The sequence below is a fragment of the Cornus florida genome, unplaced genomic scaffold, assembly GCF_030987335.1.
Source record: "Cornus florida cultivar Cherokee Brave unplaced genomic scaffold, ASM3098733v1 CherokeeBrave_3.0.0_Hap2_Chr09, whole genome shotgun sequence".
Taxonomy (NCBI): Eukaryota; Viridiplantae; Streptophyta; class Magnoliopsida; order Cornales; family Cornaceae; genus Cornus; species Cornus florida.
In genome coordinates, this window is record NW_026775579.1 from 37,557,598 (window position 1) to 37,574,985 (window position 17,388).

General features: G+C 35.5%; 1 protein-coding gene across 10 annotated transcripts; it reads left to right on the top strand.

Moving 5' to 3' along the window:
• Positions 1 to 1,832: 1,832 nt before the first annotated feature.
• Positions 1,833 to 16,838, top strand: LOC132273688 (uncharacterized). Of its 10 annotated transcripts, none has more exons than XM_059774713.1 (5): positions 1,833 to 2,285; positions 3,283 to 3,506; positions 5,709 to 5,888; positions 14,778 to 14,825; positions 16,473 to 16,838. In XM_059774713.1, exons 1-5 carry the CDS (start codon positions 2,225 to 2,227, stop codon positions 16,494 to 16,496), a joined length of 537 nt encoding a protein of 178 aa, XP_059630696.1. In that variant the 5' UTR covers positions 1,833 to 2,224; the 3' UTR covers positions 16,497 to 16,838. The 10 variants fall into 10 exon arrangements, 6 of the variants coding, with proteins under 6 accessions (XP_059630696.1, XP_059630699.1, XP_059630698.1 ...); XM_059774716.1 differs by lacking the exon at positions 3,283 to 3,506 and adding an exon at positions 4,611 to 4,739 and having other exon boundaries at positions 1,834 to 2,285; positions 5,760 to 5,888; XM_059774715.1 differs by having other exon boundaries at positions 1,835 to 2,285; positions 5,760 to 5,888.
• Positions 16,839 to 17,388: the final 550 nt, after the last annotated feature.

Genomic DNA, 17,388 nt, shown 5'->3' on the forward strand with positions numbered 1-17,388 from the left:
CTCTACACTGCAAATTTTTATTTACTTGCTTTATTTATCAATTTGATTGAAGTTTGTGTTTGATGTGACTTATAATTGTTAATTAAATAAAAAATATTTAATTCATCACATAAATATATTAGCAAGAAGACATTTTCACCATTCTAGATTCTTTTTTTTTTTTTTTTTTTTTTTGTTTTTTGGGTAAGTAAGTAAATATATAAAAGAAGAAAAGATAATTACAGAAAAACTTAGGGTATGCCCCCAAAGCCCAACATAAAGAAACCATTCATCATAGGTGGGCAGTCCATGATTTAGGTCTAAAAACATTTAAAAAACAAAGTCCAAACCAAATAACTCCATGACAGAAGCTCATGGCCCAACCAAATTCAGTTAACTACCAAACACTCATAAATCAACAAACATGGAGGGAGCGGAGGTGGGTTTGTTACAAGGGTGATCACCATGAAGGATGAGAACTGTATGTCAAACAAAGGTGAAGAATGGGTTTGTTTGGCTAGAATCAAAGAAGGTATCCGACAGGTTCCATTCACTGGCAATTGATCTTGCAAGGAAACATTTGCCCATGTTGATTGAGAACAACCCTGTTCGCACCGATTCAATAATGGTATTCAAGGTTTGGATAGGAAGACAAGATTAACTTTAAAACATTCTGTAATTTCTCTCCTCTAAATGTGGTACACATAGCTTACCAAAGTGAGCTTTCAGGTTAGGATTCTACTTTTCTTCAATTTACTTTTCCAATTTGATGATACCACCAACAGCGACCACAAGCCCCTACTTCCCAAATGGAGGTCAGGGGTTCAAACTTCAGTGGAGACATATGTGTGTGAGTACCAACTAAGGAAAAAAAATTTGATGATACCCATACAAGGAAGTCATTCCATGAATTGGGACTCGTATAGAACACACACTTATTTTGTATCCCATTCCACACACCTTTTGAGTATACACATTGGTGGAAAATATGGTCATATGATTCTGTAACATTTAGACATAGAGCACACACATTGGGTTGTATTGTGTATAGATTTGCTGGCTTGTCTTGTGTGAGTAGCTTCTCTTGTATAGTAATCCAAAAATAAAATCTATGTTTAGGAATATCATTACTAAACCATACCAGTATCACGGGCATCTTTGAGGATTTGGGTCGAAGATAGGTTCCCATAGCAGAACATAAGAACGTCATCTGCAAATGATAAATGGGAGATGTTTAGGGCTTTAAATCTCCAATGATGTGTAAATAAGGGGTTGGATGTAGTAAAATGGTTAGTTATAGATGAAAAGATTTCTATGGCAATAACAAATGGGTAGGGGGATATGGGTTCCCCTGTCTCAATCCTTTAACACTCTTGAAATAACCACACAGTTCTCCATTTACAGCCACAGAAAACCTGGTAGTGGAAATGCATACCTTAATCCAATTGATGAAAACATGTGAAATCTTCATAAGCATAAGAAAATCAAGGAGAAAAAACCAATCAATACCATCATAAGCTTTATGCAAATCATCCTTGAGAGAACATCTAGGAGAGCAAAGATCTCTGTGATATCCTCTCAAGAGTTCTTGTGCCAAAATAATAATATCCCCGATTTTTTCCTTTGATAAAGGCATTTTGTGCCTTGTAATGAGCATAGGCAATAGGGATTTGATTTTATTAGTAAGAAGGTCTGAGATGCATTTATAAAGCACTCTACAACATGATTGCCGTGCACATTTATAAAGCACTCTATAGTAAGTTGGTGGGGTGGGGTGGGGTGGGGGGGTGTCACTACAACAAAATATACCTATAATGACAAAAGTTTAAAAAATGCTGCTATTTAACAATTTCTAATAAGTGAGCACGTGATTGCCGTGCACATTCTTTCTTTATTTTTTACTTTTTCATTTCGCTCCTCACTATTTTTTTTCGGCAAGTGAGACTCAGTCTCTTCTCACCTTTTCATTTCACTCCCTAGGTACTAAAATCAAACTGAAACCCTAGGAATGAGATTCTCTCACGAGTAGAGTTTCTTCTCTCCCTTGATAAGATTTTCAATTAAATCTTCATTTACATTTAGAAGAGAAGTCAAAATTGAGCCCTAGGAGTGACATTTTCTCTCACGATCTGAGCAGGAAAAACTCTCTCCTCAATAGCTTCATTTACATTTCAAAGAGAAATCGAAACCAAACAAAGTTGAATTTGTTAATCGATCTGTTCTATTTGATTTTGGAGCTAAATCGATGTCTAATTCGTCCAAAATTGCCAACGATCAGCATTACATTCATGTTCGTCCACTCATAGGTAAATTCTATCAGAGTCGCTTCATTTTTGTCAGAATTCATCTTTAATTGGAGATTGATGTTATTATTGTATGAAACCTTAGCTTTTAAAGAGTTTGAATATGGTTTTAGAACTTGTTTACATTTGCAAAATTATGATGAATTCGATCTTGATTATTGCTGAGACTTTTTGTGTTTGTGTTAAATGTCAGTTGTCTACTTTCTTACTAAATTTTCTCTAGCATTATTTATTTTCATTAAATCATTGAATGAACCTCGATCTGAAAAAATGTGTATTTTTCTGTACTGTGCCGGGATTAATTTCAGATCGGCTTGAATTATTAGGCTACATTGGTGATAATGATACCTTCATCAAGTTATAAATCAAATTTACATATATATAAACACACACAAATATCTCTACTTTTCTTTCTTTCTTCTTTTTGAAATTTGTTTGGTTTTGACATAAAATGTGATTTTTGTTCCCATGATGTGTTTGATTGTGGGGTAAAATCATGCACCTTTTTGTTTACATGTTGTTAAGATATTAATATTGTTAATTTTATTGGTTTTATCAAATGAAAACAGATTAATTGCTGCTAATTTTACAAAATTGCTATATTTTATTTTCTTTCCCATATTTTCTCAAAAACCAAACAGTGGACGCTCGGTTTTTTCTCTAGCATTATTTATAATTTCAATTGCACACCAGTTGTTACTACAATAAAATATACCTATAATGACAAAAGTTTAGCAACATTATTAAAAAATGCTACTATTTAACAATTTCTATTAAATAAGCACGTGATTGCCTTGTGCATTCTTTCTGTATTTTTTACTTTTACATTTCGCTCTTCACTATTTTTTTTGGGGAAGTGAAACTCGGTCCTTTCTTACCTTTTCATTTCACTCCCTCGGTACCAAAATCAAACTGAAACCCTAGGAATGAGATTCTCTCACGAGCAGAGTTTCTTCTCTCCTTTGATAAGATTTTCAATTAAATTTTCATTTACATTTAGGAGAGAAATCAAAACTGAGCCCTAGGAGTGACATTCTCTCACACGATCTGAGCAGGAAAAACTCTCTCCTCAACAGCTTCATTTACATTTCACAGAGAAATCGAAACCAAGCCAAGCTTAGTTCGTTAATTGGTCTGTTCTATTTGATTTTGGAGCTAAATCGATGTGTGATTCGTCCAAAATTGCCGACGATTAGCATTATATTCATGTTCGTCCACTTACAGGTAAATTATATCAGATTCGCTTTATTTTTGTTAGAATTCATCTTTAATTGGAGATTGATGTTATTATTGTATGAAACCCTAGCTTTCAAAGAGTTTGAATATGGTTTTAGAACTTGTTTACATGTACAAAATTATAATGATTTCAATCTTGTTTATTGATTAGAATTTTTGTACTTGTGTTAAATGTCAGTTGTCTACTTTCTTACTAGTTTTTTCTCTAGCATTATTTATTTTCATTAAATCATTGAATGTACCTCGATCTGAAAAATGTGTATTCTTCTGTACTGTGCTGGGATTAATTTCACATCAGCTTGAATTATTAGACTACATTGGTGATAATGATACCTTTATCAAGTTCTAAATCAAATTTACATATATAAACACACACAAATATCTATACTTTTCTTTCTTTTTTTCTTTTTGAAATTTGTTTGGTTTGACATAGAATGTGATTTTTGTTTCCATGATGTGTTTGATTGTGGTGTAAAATCATGCACCTTTTTGTTTCCATGTTGTGTAAGATATTAAAATTGTTAATGTTATTGGTTTGATCAAATGAAAGCAGATCAATTGCTGTTTGTTTTCCAAATTTGCTGTATTTTATTTTCGTTCCCATATTTTCTCAGAAACCAAACAGTGGACGCTTGGTGTGTTCTTTTATTTTTATTTATTTATTTATTTTTTTTTAGCGTTATTTATAATTTCAATTGCAAACCAATTGGACACCATTTGTTACTGCAACAAAATATACCTATAATGACAATAGTTTAGCAGCATTCTATTTAACAATTTCTAATAAGTGAGCACGGGATTGCCATGCACATTCTTTTTTTATTTTCTACTTTTTCATTTTGCTCAATATTTTTTTTTGGCAAGTGAAACTCGGTCTCTTCTCAGCTTTTCATTTTAGTCCCTCGGTACCAAAATCAAACTGAAACCCTAGGAATGAGATTCTCTAATGAGCAGAGTTTCTTTTTTCCTTTGATAAGATTTTCAATGAAATCTTCATTTATATTTAGGAGAGAAATCAAATCTGAGCCCTAAGAGTGACATTCTATAAGCAAGAAAAACTCTCTCCTCAACAGCTTCATTTGCATTTCACAGAGAAATCGAAACCAAACCAAGCTGAGTTGGTTAATCGGTTTGCTCTATTTGATTTTGGAGCTAAATTGATGTATGATTCGTCCAAAATTGCCAACGATCAGCATTATATTCATGTTCGTTCACTCACAGGTAAATTCTATCAGATTCGCTTCATTTTTGACGAAATTCATCTTTAATTGGCGATTGATTTTATTATTGTATGAAACCTTAGCTTTCTAAGAGTTTGAATATGGTTTTAGAACTTGTTTACATTTGCAAAATTATGATGAATTCGATCTTATTTATTACTGAGACTCTTTGTGCTTGTGTTAAATGTCAGTTGTCTACTTTCTTACTAGTTTTTTCTCTAGCATTATTTATTTTCATTAAATATCTGAAAAATGTGTATTTTTCTGTATTGTGCCGGGATTAATTTCACACCAGTTTAACTTATTAGGCTACATTGGTGATAATGATACCTTTATCAAGTTCTAAATCAAATTTACCTATATAAACATACACAAATATCTATACTTTTCTTTCTTTTTTCTTTTTGAAATTTGTTTGGTTTTGACATAGAATGTGATTTTTGTTTACATGTTGTGTAAGAAATTAATATTGTTAATGTTATTGGTTTGATCAAATGAAAACAAATCAATTGTTGCTAATTTTCCAAATTTGTTGTAGTTTATTTTCTTTCCCATATTTTCTCAGAATCCAAACAATGGACGCTTGGTTTTTTCTCTGGCATTATTTATAATTTCAATTGCACACCAATTGCACACCAGTTGTTACTACAACAAAATATACCTATAATGACAAAAGTTTAGCCTGCTATTTAACAATTTCTAATAAGTGAGCACGTGATTGTCGTGCACATTCTTTCTTTATTTTTTACTTTTACATTTCGCTCACTATTTTTTTTGGGCAAGTGAAACTCAGTCCCTTCTTACCTTTTCATTTCACTCCCTTGGTACCGAAATCAAACTGAAACCCTAGGAATGAGGTTCTCTCACGAGCAGAGTTTCTTCTCTCCCTTGATAAGATTTTCAATTAAATCTTCATTTATATTTAGGAGAGAAATCAAAACTGAGCCCTAGGAGTGACATTCTCTTACAGGATCTAAGCAGGAAAAACTCTCTCCTTAACAGCTTCATTTACATTTCACAGAGAAATCGAAACCAAACCAAGCTGAGTTCGTTAATCGGTCTGTTTTATTTGATTCTGGAGCTAAATCGATGTCTGATTCTTCCAAAATTGCCAACGATCTGCATTATATTCATGTTCGTCCACTCACAGGTAAATTCTATCAGATTCGCTTCATTTTTGTCAGAATTCATCTTTAATTGGAGATTGCTGTTATTATTGTATGAAACCCTAGCTTTCTAAAAGTTTGAATATGGTTTTAGAACTCGTTTACATTTATAAAATTATAATGAATTCGATCTTGTTTATTGTTGAGACTTTTTGTGCTTGTGTTAAATGTCTGTTGTCTACTTTCTTACTACTTTTTTCGCTAGCATTAATTATTTTCATTAAATCATTGAATGAACCTCTATCTAAAAAATGTGTATTTTTCTGTACTGTGCCGGGATTAATTTCACATCTGCCTGAATTATTAGGGTATATTGGTGATAATGATACCTTTATCAAGTTCTAAATCAAATTTACATACATAAACACACAAATATCTCTACTTTTCTTTCTTTTTTCTTTTTAAAATTTGTTTGGTTTTGACATAGAATGTGATTTTTGTTTCCATGATGTGTTTGATTGTGGTGTAAAATCATGCACTTTTTTATTTCCATGTTGTGTTAGTTATTAATATTGTTAGTGTTACTGGTTTGATCAAATTAAAACAGATCAATGCTTGTTTTCCAAAATTGCTGTATTTTATTTTCTTTCCCATATTTTCTCAGAAACCAAACAGTGGACGCTTGGTTTTTTCTCTAGCATTATTTATAATTTCAATTGCACACCTATTGCATACCATTTGTTACTACAACAAAATATACCTATAATGACAAAGCATAGCATGATTTTTTACTACAACAAAATGCTGCTATTTAACAATTTATAATAAGTGAGTGTGACAACCCAGATTTTTTTTTAGATTTTAATTTATAATTTTATTTTTGAGTTTGTTTTAGTGGAGGTGTAGTTATTTTATATATATATAGTGTACCTGTAGGAGAAAGTGATAGAAATGTGGAGAAGGAAATAGAATGATGTAGAGTGAGCAGCTTAACCGAATTAGTGGGGAAAAGAAAAGGAAAATTGAAATGGTTTTGTGGACCCACTAGATGATATTATGGTGTCAAATTCTTTTGGCTTATAATTTTGTTCACGTGGGCTTTGGCCTAATGTTTGTATAGTAAATGAAAGTAATTAAAAAGATAAGAAAGTGAGGTGATGGTGATGATTTTGGTGCAGGTCCCACGTGGCTTTGAAATGAGTTTGATTTTTTTGCTTTATATATATATATATATATAATGTCTGATGCTAAAGGAGATGCACCTGTCTACCGAAATTGAAATGAAGGAAAGAAATATGATTTTTGCGGGGCCCACGAGACTTTTTGGTGCATGCATGTGGCTGGTGTAGCTTTATTTGTAAAGGAATTGAGAAGATATGAAGCATGTAGGTCTACCAAAAGTAAGAGAGAGAAATTGTGATGATGACTTTTGTATGGTGTGCATTGTGTCTGTGTCATCTAAATGTGGAGGCGTGAGCTGTATTGATATTGTGTGTATTTGCCTATTTATTGTGTGAGTGTTGTTCATTCATTGAGATACACATAATGAAAGAAATTTAGAGATACAGAGAGAGTTGAGTGCAGACAGAGGGCTCTGAGAGTTTTGAGGAAAGAGAGAGAGAGGGCCGAGATTGAGAAGGACAGAGAGAGAGCCGAGAGTTTACAGAGAGAAAGCCGAGAGTTTGCAGAGAGAAAGCCGAGGGTTTGCAGAGGAGGCCGGAGCTTGAGGCTTTGATGATCCAGTGAGGAAAATTCTTTTTTCAGAGTAGGGGTTTCTAATTCACATTTTTCTTAGATTTTTGTGAATTATTCTTCATGAATTGTTGTATAGTATGCTTAATTCGTGTGGATCCTTGCAAAAATGATTTATTTGTTGTATATGTGGTATGTGATTATGTATTAGTTACATTTTATAAGAAAACATGCGTTATATGATTATATTCCATGCCTTATGTATTTGAGTTACCGGAGATATAGTAAGAAGCACGATATGGGTATTATATAATTTTTCTTCCAATTGTGTTTATGATTAAGAATTCAAATGTATAAAGAATTATGATATTTAAGAGGCATGGTGCATTTATGTATTTTCATTGGGCATGGAATGGGGGAAAAAGTTGTTTTAAAAAGGTAATGGAATTGTTTTGGGAAAATGTTTTTGGAAAGTGTTTGTGAAAACCGGATGCCTAGGAGGCGTTTAGTGACCTGTGGTATTAATGTGATTTAGAGGGAAATAGAGAGAGACTCTAGTGTGGTTGAGCTACCTAGGCCCAGACAACGCTATGGAGGTGCCATGTGGTCGGGGAAAGCTAGCCAATCCTTCCCTCGTGACGCCATAGAGGTGCTATCGGTCGGGTTGCATTAACGGTTTGGAATGGTGAAAATGAATTGTTTTGAAAAATAGGGAATGACATTGGCATGACATTGTACTTTATTTGCATATTTGGTGTATTTGTGTTACAGTGACAATTATTTATAAGCTTCTAGTTGTGGTTGTTGATGTGCATTCCCTATGATATGATCCCGTCTACTTTTTGCCTATTCTTTGCATGGATTCACGGGGTCATAAGAGGTGTGTCTTCGACACCTCCTACTGAGCTTATGCTCACCCTATTATTTTAATATTTTTTAGGTCACGGAAAGGAAGTGGCAGACGACTTCCCTCCATAGGTTTGAATGGGTTAGTGGACTATTTTATCATCTTTTATATTTGTGATTTCATTTGTTTTGTATAAACCCTGGGATGACACGTATATTATGTATCGACATAGGAAAGGACGGTAACGTTTTTAGTTAACCTTGGGTTCAAGTAAGGACCCGATTTGCGATTCGGACCATCGGGTTCGGGTCGTTACAAATTTGATATCAGAGCCTTAGGTTTGAAAACCTAAGGACGACGGGTAGTGGCTTCCCTAAAGGGGTAGAAGGTTGACCTGTGTTGATTACGTGGTTGTGTTTATGTATTTACCGTTTTATGAAGCATGCTTACCTACTACTTGTTTATATGTTTACAGTATTGGAGGCATACCTATTTGCTAAGTGCTTCCGTGTTTAAATGCTGAAATTCGTGTTACATGGTCATACACGTGAAGTACTTATATGATCCAACTATGAAAATGAAATGTGAAAGTATTTGAAAGCAAGTTATCCGTGATAAGATGGCAAGCTGTGAGCACAGGTTGTGCAAGTGTGTATTATATGACATGACGATGAGGATGAACGACATATTTAATTTTACATAATAATTTAATGGATTCATTGTTTAAACTGATGTGATAGGACACGGTCGTGTCAAGGTTTATGTTCTTGTCAATATGTATATATATCTATATACTTATGTGCATATATACTGTCAAGCATAAAATAGTTGCTAGTACGGTCGAGTACTTGTCACGGTATAGTTGGTCATGTAAGTTTTAACCCGAGTAGGCGAGAAGCTTAGTTGCTCCAAGGTTGTTTGGGTGCCTTTTCTAATCGAACTAGTGGCTTGGACTTCTAGCTCGTGGATTGAGCTATTCAGTGTGTAGTCATCTTGATCTTCTTGTTGCATTTTGTGTGGTGCTTAGGGCATGACTCTAGAACGGGTTCATATTTCATGGCAGGGTGTCTTTGTTTAGTGTGAATTTCATGTATCGGTGGATGGGTTCTTGTGACTGTGGAGGTCAGGTGTGCGGGTAAGGGTTTCGAGGGAGAAAGGTATGACTTTAGGAAGTTAGTGTTTGTGACTTGGGTTACGGTTTGGTGCGAGGTCCTTTTCGAACCGATCGTGGTAGGTGTGACAGAGGTTGTTTGAGTCACGAATGTAGTCTATGGGTTGTTGATATGTATTTGCGGGTGTTCCGGTATGGCCTAAGAGAGTGTGTTGGTTACGGTTGGTTGAGAGGTGACTCCCATTTCGGGAAACTACAGGAGTGTGCTACGAGTAATCGACTCTCGGTGAGTCGATTGCATGGCTCGGTCGATGAGCGGGGTTCTGGGTTGGTATGGCTGTCTAAAGAGTCTCGAGGTGGTGTATAGTGGTTAGTTTTAATCATGCAGAGCAGGATTGCACTATAAGGCAGGTTGAATGAGGTCATTGAAGTGTTCGTTCGTTTGTGGATGAAGTGATTGATGGTAAGTATTGTGTTACCAAATGGACTATGTTTTGGAAGTTGAAAGTTATGGGCTGGAGTTATAATTTAAGTTGTGTCTGCAGTATCAGGAGATAGTGCTTGGTGTTGAGGATCAGAAAAGGTAGACTGACAATTAGAATGATTGGGACGAGGGTGATTCCATAGGTTTAGTTAGTATTCAATTTGACTTTTGTCGGGGCAAAGGGTGTTCTGAGGAACGGTGCAAAGTAGAAATAATGATGTTGAACCTAAGGCGTGAAGTTTTATTAGTTAGGCATGTAGATTGCCTTTGAAAGAGTGGTTTGAGTAGCCGGTTAAGCATTAGTGATTGATTGCATCGTTGATGGTTTTAAGGAGATAGTTAGTTGTTGAGCATTCTGGATTTTTGTGCTCATTTTTGTTTTGAGGATTTGTCGGCATTGCATTGTTGTATGAATGTTCTTTTCTAGTGGTAAATAGTGGTCGTTGTGGGGAGTGTCGAGAGTAATGCTTATTTTTTGGTTATGATGGTATTGTCTTAAGGATGTTGGAAGAAGAATTGTTTAGTAGTGGCTTAATGGTTCGGTGAGATGATAGGTTTGAACTGTTGTTTAGAATGAGTGACAGTGAAGGTGTAATGGCGTGATGTTTATTACTGATGAGCATAATGGTTTAGGGTATGATCCGAGGGTGGATTAGAGATTTTGAGTTGTTTGTTGTGTGTTATCAGGTAGGTGGTGGGGGATTGTACATCAGTCGAGGTGATGGTGGATAACTTAGTCTTTAGAGCCAGTGGGAGCGGTGTTGCAATATAGGCATCTTTTTCTTTTGACGAGCTAGTGGATTATTGTGACTGAGGTCACGGGACTGGTGTGCATGGTGATTGAGGCAGTATCGTTTGGGAAGGTAGAGGTAGTATGGATGGTGAAGTGTCATTTTATGGCATATGGTTTGTTATTTGGGAGTGACGGGTTCCAGGTAGAACGGGACACGGTGTCTGAAGGGCTGTAATTGTTTCTAGTGTAAGTGTGTCGTGAGCTTGGGTGCTCTTATCTGAGTGGTTTTGGTTAGCATAGGTGTTGCGGGGTATCAAATGTGAGGTTTCTGTGTTGATAGTGTATGATGGTCCTTTAGAGGCGAGGTCGCCTAGAATTGAGTTCGTAGTCCCGTATGTGTTTCCAGTTTGTTCTTCTCCTTGTGCATAAGGAGTTCATTTCATCTCAGGTGAGATTGGGTGTCCACGGTTGGATGATTGGTGAGTAGCATGTGACAGGGTGTCGGGTGTATTTAGGTGCAAGTCGTCAGTCTCTTGTGAGAGCGGAATTTGTTACCTTTTCCGTTTGTTCTAGTCCTGGCAAGGGTGTCGTTTGTTGCGAGTCTTATCTCGGTTTAGGAGTTGTGCGTGTCCGTGGGTGGACGGACCTGTGTGTAGTTTGTTATGTTGTTAGAGTTCACCGGTAAAGGTTTGGTTGTTTAGGTCTACTCACTCCTACAAAGGGAGGTAGGTTCTTTTGTTTCGGTGGTGCTTGTTTTTAAAGTGGTCTTGATCGGTGGTGTGAGGCAAAAGCTACCAAATAGGGATTGTGTGTTTTCGGTGCTTGGTATTAGCGGTGAGGGACAGGGGATGCGTCGTGAACTGTACGTTCGAGGATGATTAGGTAATGTGATATGAGTCATGTACTTGGGTGTTTTTATAGACGTTTGATTTGAGTAGTGTTTTGAGGACTAGTGTCGGTATCATCTAAGGATTTTATGATTTGAAATGTGAATGTATGATTCCTTTGACAAGTAATCGTAGTAATTGACTCTGGTTTCGAGATTTCAGGGTGAGATAACTTTATGAAGTATTTTAATGAGACATGAATTGAATCGAATGATGTTATGATGTTGTCTATTTGGTGTGGGAGTTATAAGGTGACCGGAAAGCCTTTAGGCTGATCGATAATTGTGGTATTTGGTGCTATGTTGCTTTTATCTTGTTATGATTAGGTTATGATTGGGATTTTTATAGTAGGTATGTGACTATATAATCGTTGTGGTTACGTAGAGCGATGGATTAATAGTGAGTGGATCTCATGGTTGTCTTGTGGACTGTGTGAGACTGTATCTGAGATTTGGTTTTGAGGATAGGAACGACGTCTGTACTTGAAACTAGATCGATGATGAGAATGGCCTGGCCAACCATTTCTTCTGAATCAGTCCCTCTTTAGCACAATGTCGGGTCTAAGGTCAATGATTGTTTCATTTTGTCAGGGATAACCAGAGCATGGTACTATGCGTCGTGTTGGTGTGACAGTGTAAGTTCAGATGGTTTGTCTCGTGTGACGAGGTGTGTTAGATAGGACCATGTGTCCGATAAAGGGGTTTGTGGTACGATCATTGATTATTGAAATTCTTGTTATGATTTTTCCTAATGGGACTTTTCGTCGCACCACCCTCCAGTTTCATGTACCGAAGATGAACCTGGATTGCTAGTTTTGGGCTTAGGTGGAAGAGTCGACGTTGCAGGATATATTTTATTTATTTGGAGAATTTTGTATATATTTGAGGAAATTGACTTTGTATAAAAGAGGGCATTTTTTTTATTATTATTTATGATAATGGGTGTATTTTAATATATTTGGATTTGTATTAATTGAGGATTTTATTAGAATTTTTGGCTTGTACCTAGCTGGAAGTGTGAGTGTAGTGATGATGTAGACGGGTGTGAGTGGGCGAGTGTGTAGTATTGGTCAGCTACCACTCATAGCCGGGTGTGTGTGGGCGGATGGCCTTCATTGGCAGTTACTGGGATGGTTTGTTAGTGTGATTGGGCAGGTAGCCTTGGTTTGTTATTGTTTTTTTTAGTGGGCGGGTGACGCATCGACTAGCTATCACAACGGTTACAGAGTGTGTGGGCGGGTGACTAGCATTGGAAGCTACCACAACGTCCTACATATCACGGTACCTTACATCGCTTGGGGTAAGGATTTGGGTTTTGGTTTGTGGTTATTGTTGTTTCGGGTATACGAAGACTGTTGGATTTGAATTTTAGGAACGAAATTCTTTTTAAGTGGTGAAGAATGTGACAACCCGGATTTTTTATATATTTTAATTTATAATTTTATTTTTGAGTTTGTTTTAGTGGAGGTGTAGTTATTTTATATATGTAGTGTACCTGTACGAGAAAGTGATAGAAATGTGGAGAAGGAAATAGAATGATGTAGAATGAGCAGCTTTTCCAAATTAATGGGGAAAAGAAAAGGAAATTTGAAATGGTTTTGTGGACCCACTAGATGATATTATGGTGACAAATTCTTTTGGCTTAGAATTTTGTTCACGTGGGCTTTGGCCTGATGCTTGAATAGGAAATGAAAGTAATTGAAAAGATAAGAAAGTGAGGTAATGGTGATAATTTTGGTGCGGGTCCCACGTGGATTTGAAATGAGTTTGATTTTTTTGCTTTATATATATATATATATATATATATAATGTCTGATGCTAAAGGAGATGCACCTGTCTACCGAAATTGAAATGAAGGAAAGATATATGATTTTTGCAGGGCCAACGAGACTTTTTGGTGCATGCATGTGGCTGGTGTAGCTTTATTTGTAAAGGAATTGAGAAGATATGAATCATGCAGGTCTGCCGAAAGTAAGAGAGTGAAATTGTGATGATGGCTTTTGTATGGTGTGCACTGTGTCTCTATCATCTAAATGTGGAGGCGTGAGCTGTATTGATATTGTGTGTATTTGTCTATTTAATGAGTGAGTGTTGTTCACTCATTGAGATACACATAATGAAAGAAATTTAGAGATACAGAGAGAGTTGAGTGCAGACAGCGAGCTCCAAGAGTTTTGAGGAAAGAGAGAGAGGGCCGAGATTGAGGAGGACAGAGAGAGAGAGAAAAGAGAGTTTGCAGAGAGGAGCCGAGATTGCAGAGGAGGCCGGAGTTTGAGGCTGTGATGATCCAGTGAGGAAAATTCTTTTTTCAGATTAGGGTTTTCTAATTCACATTTTTCTTAGATTTTTGTGAATTATTCTTCATGAATTGTTGTATAGTATGCTTAATTCATGTGGATCATTGTAAAAATGATTTATTTGTTGTATATGTGATATGTGATTATGTATTAGTTGCATTTTATGAGAAAACATGCCTTAATTGATTATATTCCATGCCTTATGTATTTGAGTTGCCGGAGATATAGTAAGAAGCATGATATAGGTATTATATGATTTTTCTCCCAATTGTGTTTATGATCAAGAATTCAAATGTATAAAGAATTATGATGTTTAAGAGGCATGGTGCATTTATGCATTTTCATTGGGCATGGAATGGGGGGAAAAATTGTTTTAAAAAGGCAATGGAATTGTTTTGGAAAAACGTTTTTGGAAAGTGTTTGTGAAAATCGGATGCCTAGGAGGCGCCTAGTGGTCCGTGGTGTTAATGTAATCTAGAGGGAAATAGAGAGAAAATCTAGTGTGGTTGAGCTATCTAGGCCCAGACAACGCCATGGAGATGCTATGTGATCGGGGAAAGCTACCCAACCCTTCCCTTGTGACGCCATAGAGGTGCTATCGGTCGGGTTGCATTAACGGTTTGGAATGGTGAAAAGGAATTATTTTAAAAAATGGGGAGCGACATTGGCATGACACTGCACTTCATTTGCATATTTGGTGTATTTGTGTTACAATGACAATTATTTATAAGCTTGTAGTTGTGGTTGTTGATGTGTATTTCCTATGATATGATTCCGTCTACTTTTTGCCTATTTTTTACATGGATTCACGGGGTCATAAGAGGTGTGTCTTAGACACCTCCTACTGAGCTTATGCTCACCCAATTATTTTAATATTTTTTAGGTCACGGAAATGAAGTGGCGGACGACGTTTCTCCATAGGTTTGAATGGGTTAGTGGACTGTTTTATTATCTTTTATATTTGTGATTTCATTTGTTTTTGTATAAACCCTGGGATGACACGTATATTATGTATTGACATAGGAAAGGACGGTAGCGTCTTTAGTTAACCTCGGGTTCGGGTAATGACCCGATTAGCGATTCGGGCTCTCGGGTTCGGGTCGTTACAGTGAGTATGTGATTGCCGTGCACATTCTTTCTTTATTTTTACCTTTTCATTTCACTCACTTTTTTTTTGGCAAGTGAAACTCGTTCTCTTCTCACCTTTTCATTTCACTCCCTCGGTACCAAAATCAAACTGAAACCCTTGGAATGAGATTCTCTCAGGAGCAGTGTTTCTTCTCTCCCTTGATAAGATTTCAATTAAATCTTTATTTACATTTAGGAGAGAAATCAAATCTGAGCCCTAAGAGTGACATTCTCTCACACGATCTGAGCAGGAAAAACTCTCTACTCAACAGCTTGATTTACATTTCACAGAGAATTGATTCATTCTCAATAGCCATGAGATGATTATCTTAGGGTGATCCTTTTGTCGCCTAATCAACAAAAGACTATTACTGCGGCTGCTGGCACAGAGTTAGCCGATGCTGCGATGTATTGGTGATATGTATATAACGCTGCCGGAGTAGTAAAATCTTGGTCGAAACCAAACCAAGCTGAGTTCGTTAATCGGTCTTTTCTATTTGATTTTAGAGCTAAATCGATGTCTGATTGGTCTAAAATTGCCAACGATCACATTATATTCATGTTCGTCCACTTACAGGTAAATTCTATCATATTCGCTTCATTTTTGTCAGAATTCATCTTTAATTAGAGATTGATGTTATTATTGTATGAAACCCTAGCTTTCTAAGAGTTTGAATATGGTTTTAGAACTTGTTTACATTTGCAAAATTATGATGAATTGAATCTTGTTTATTGCTGAGACTTTTTGTGCTTGTGTTAAATGTCAGTTGTTTACTTTTTTACTAGTTTTTTCTCTAGCATTATTTATTTTCTTTAAATCATTAAATCAACCTCGATCTGAAAAATGTGTATTTTTCTGTACTGTGTCGGAATTAATTTCACATCGGCTTGAATTATTAGGCTACATTGGTGATAATGATAACTTTATCAAGTTCTAAATCAAATTTACATATATAAACACAAATATCTCTACTATTCTTTCTTTTTTCTTTTTAAAATTTGTTTGGTTTTGACGTATAAAGTGATTTTTGTTTCCATGATGTGTTTGATTGTGGTGTAAAATCATGCACTTTTTTGTTTCCATGTTGTGTAAGATATTAATATTGTTAATTTTATTGGTTTGATCAAATGAAAACAGATCAATTGTTGCTTGTTTTCCCAAATTGCTGTTTTTTATTTTCTTTCCCGTATTTTCTCAGAAACCAAATAGTGGACGCTTTGTTTTTTCTCTAGCATATTTATAATTTCCATTGCACACCAATTGTTTGAAAAAATGCCTCCTTATATCTACACATATATGCAAACCTTTTTATATGTACGATATAGTCTGTATTTAGTCTTACACGTATCACCACTAGGTGGCTGGGGACTCCTAAAAGAGCGAAATCTATAAGATTATATTGAACCTTTATCGAGCTCTCAGCCAAGTTGTGTCACAACTTCAATGCAGATCTCACCTCTTGGAGCTGAATGATATGGCCATGGAAACAAAGAAAAGATGGTCTTCAAAAGTGGCTAAAAAACAACTTATTCATAGGAAGTCCACTGACACGTGCAGACTGTTGAAATTGTAGTCAATGTTCACTGTGATGGCTGCCCAAGGAGGGTGAAGAATGTTGTTAAGTTCAGGAAAGGTTCTCATATATAGATACTCTTTCTCTTAAGCTTTTTTTTTCATCCTTTTATGACAAACAATGGATTATCTATGATTCTATATCCTATGGTTCTTGTATCCTATTTGATCCATTAGAATTAATGATTTGGTTATTAACTTAAGGAATTTTAAGTTATAAATTGTTAAAGTTCTTTTTGTTGATTATCTATGACAAACAATGGATTATCAAATTATATTGAAGTGTTGGATCCTTCTTGGCCTTCTGCCATTGATCCATTAGCTCTTTTGAGTTTCTTATTCGTGTAAAATCTGCTCATAAAGATAAACAATGTACAGGAAAATGAATATTCAAGTGTGTGCGCGTGTTTTTGTGTGTACTTATGAAACCTTGGTTAATACTGCGAAGGAAAGGAGGAAAAGGAAAAGTTTCAAGTGAGAACTGAAATTTGTTTCCTGTACTTTTGGTATGATTCTATTTGTTTTTGTATGATCAACTAATGAATGGAATTTTAGGATTTGTTGCTTTAAGTGGACAAGAAAGACTTATGCTTTGGCAAAAATTTATGCAAATTGTATACGCTACCTGAAATGCTTATGGAATTGGAGAAAACATCTCAGTTTATTTATTTATTTTTATTTAATCAACCCTACTATATATATTGTTTATATGTTTATTTATGTATAATATATGTTTAATAGACTTTTGTTTTGATAAATTGCATTAAATATGGATCGAATGTTTAATTAAATT

Bases quoted from the DNA above. Each gene is read 5' to 3' on its own strand.
- LOC132273688 (XM_059774713.1), top strand. From the start codon at position 2,225: ATGTCTAATTCGTCCAAAATTGCCAACGATCAGCATTACATTCATGTT. The intron at 3,507-5,708 runs GTAAATTATATC...ATTCTCTTACAG, and splicing joins TCATGTTCGTCCACTTACAG to GATCTAAGCAGGAAAAACTC. The intron at 14,826-16,472 runs GTTAGTGGACTG...ACTTCAATGCAG, and splicing joins TTCTCCATAGGTTTGAATGG to ATCTCACCTCTTGGAGCTGA.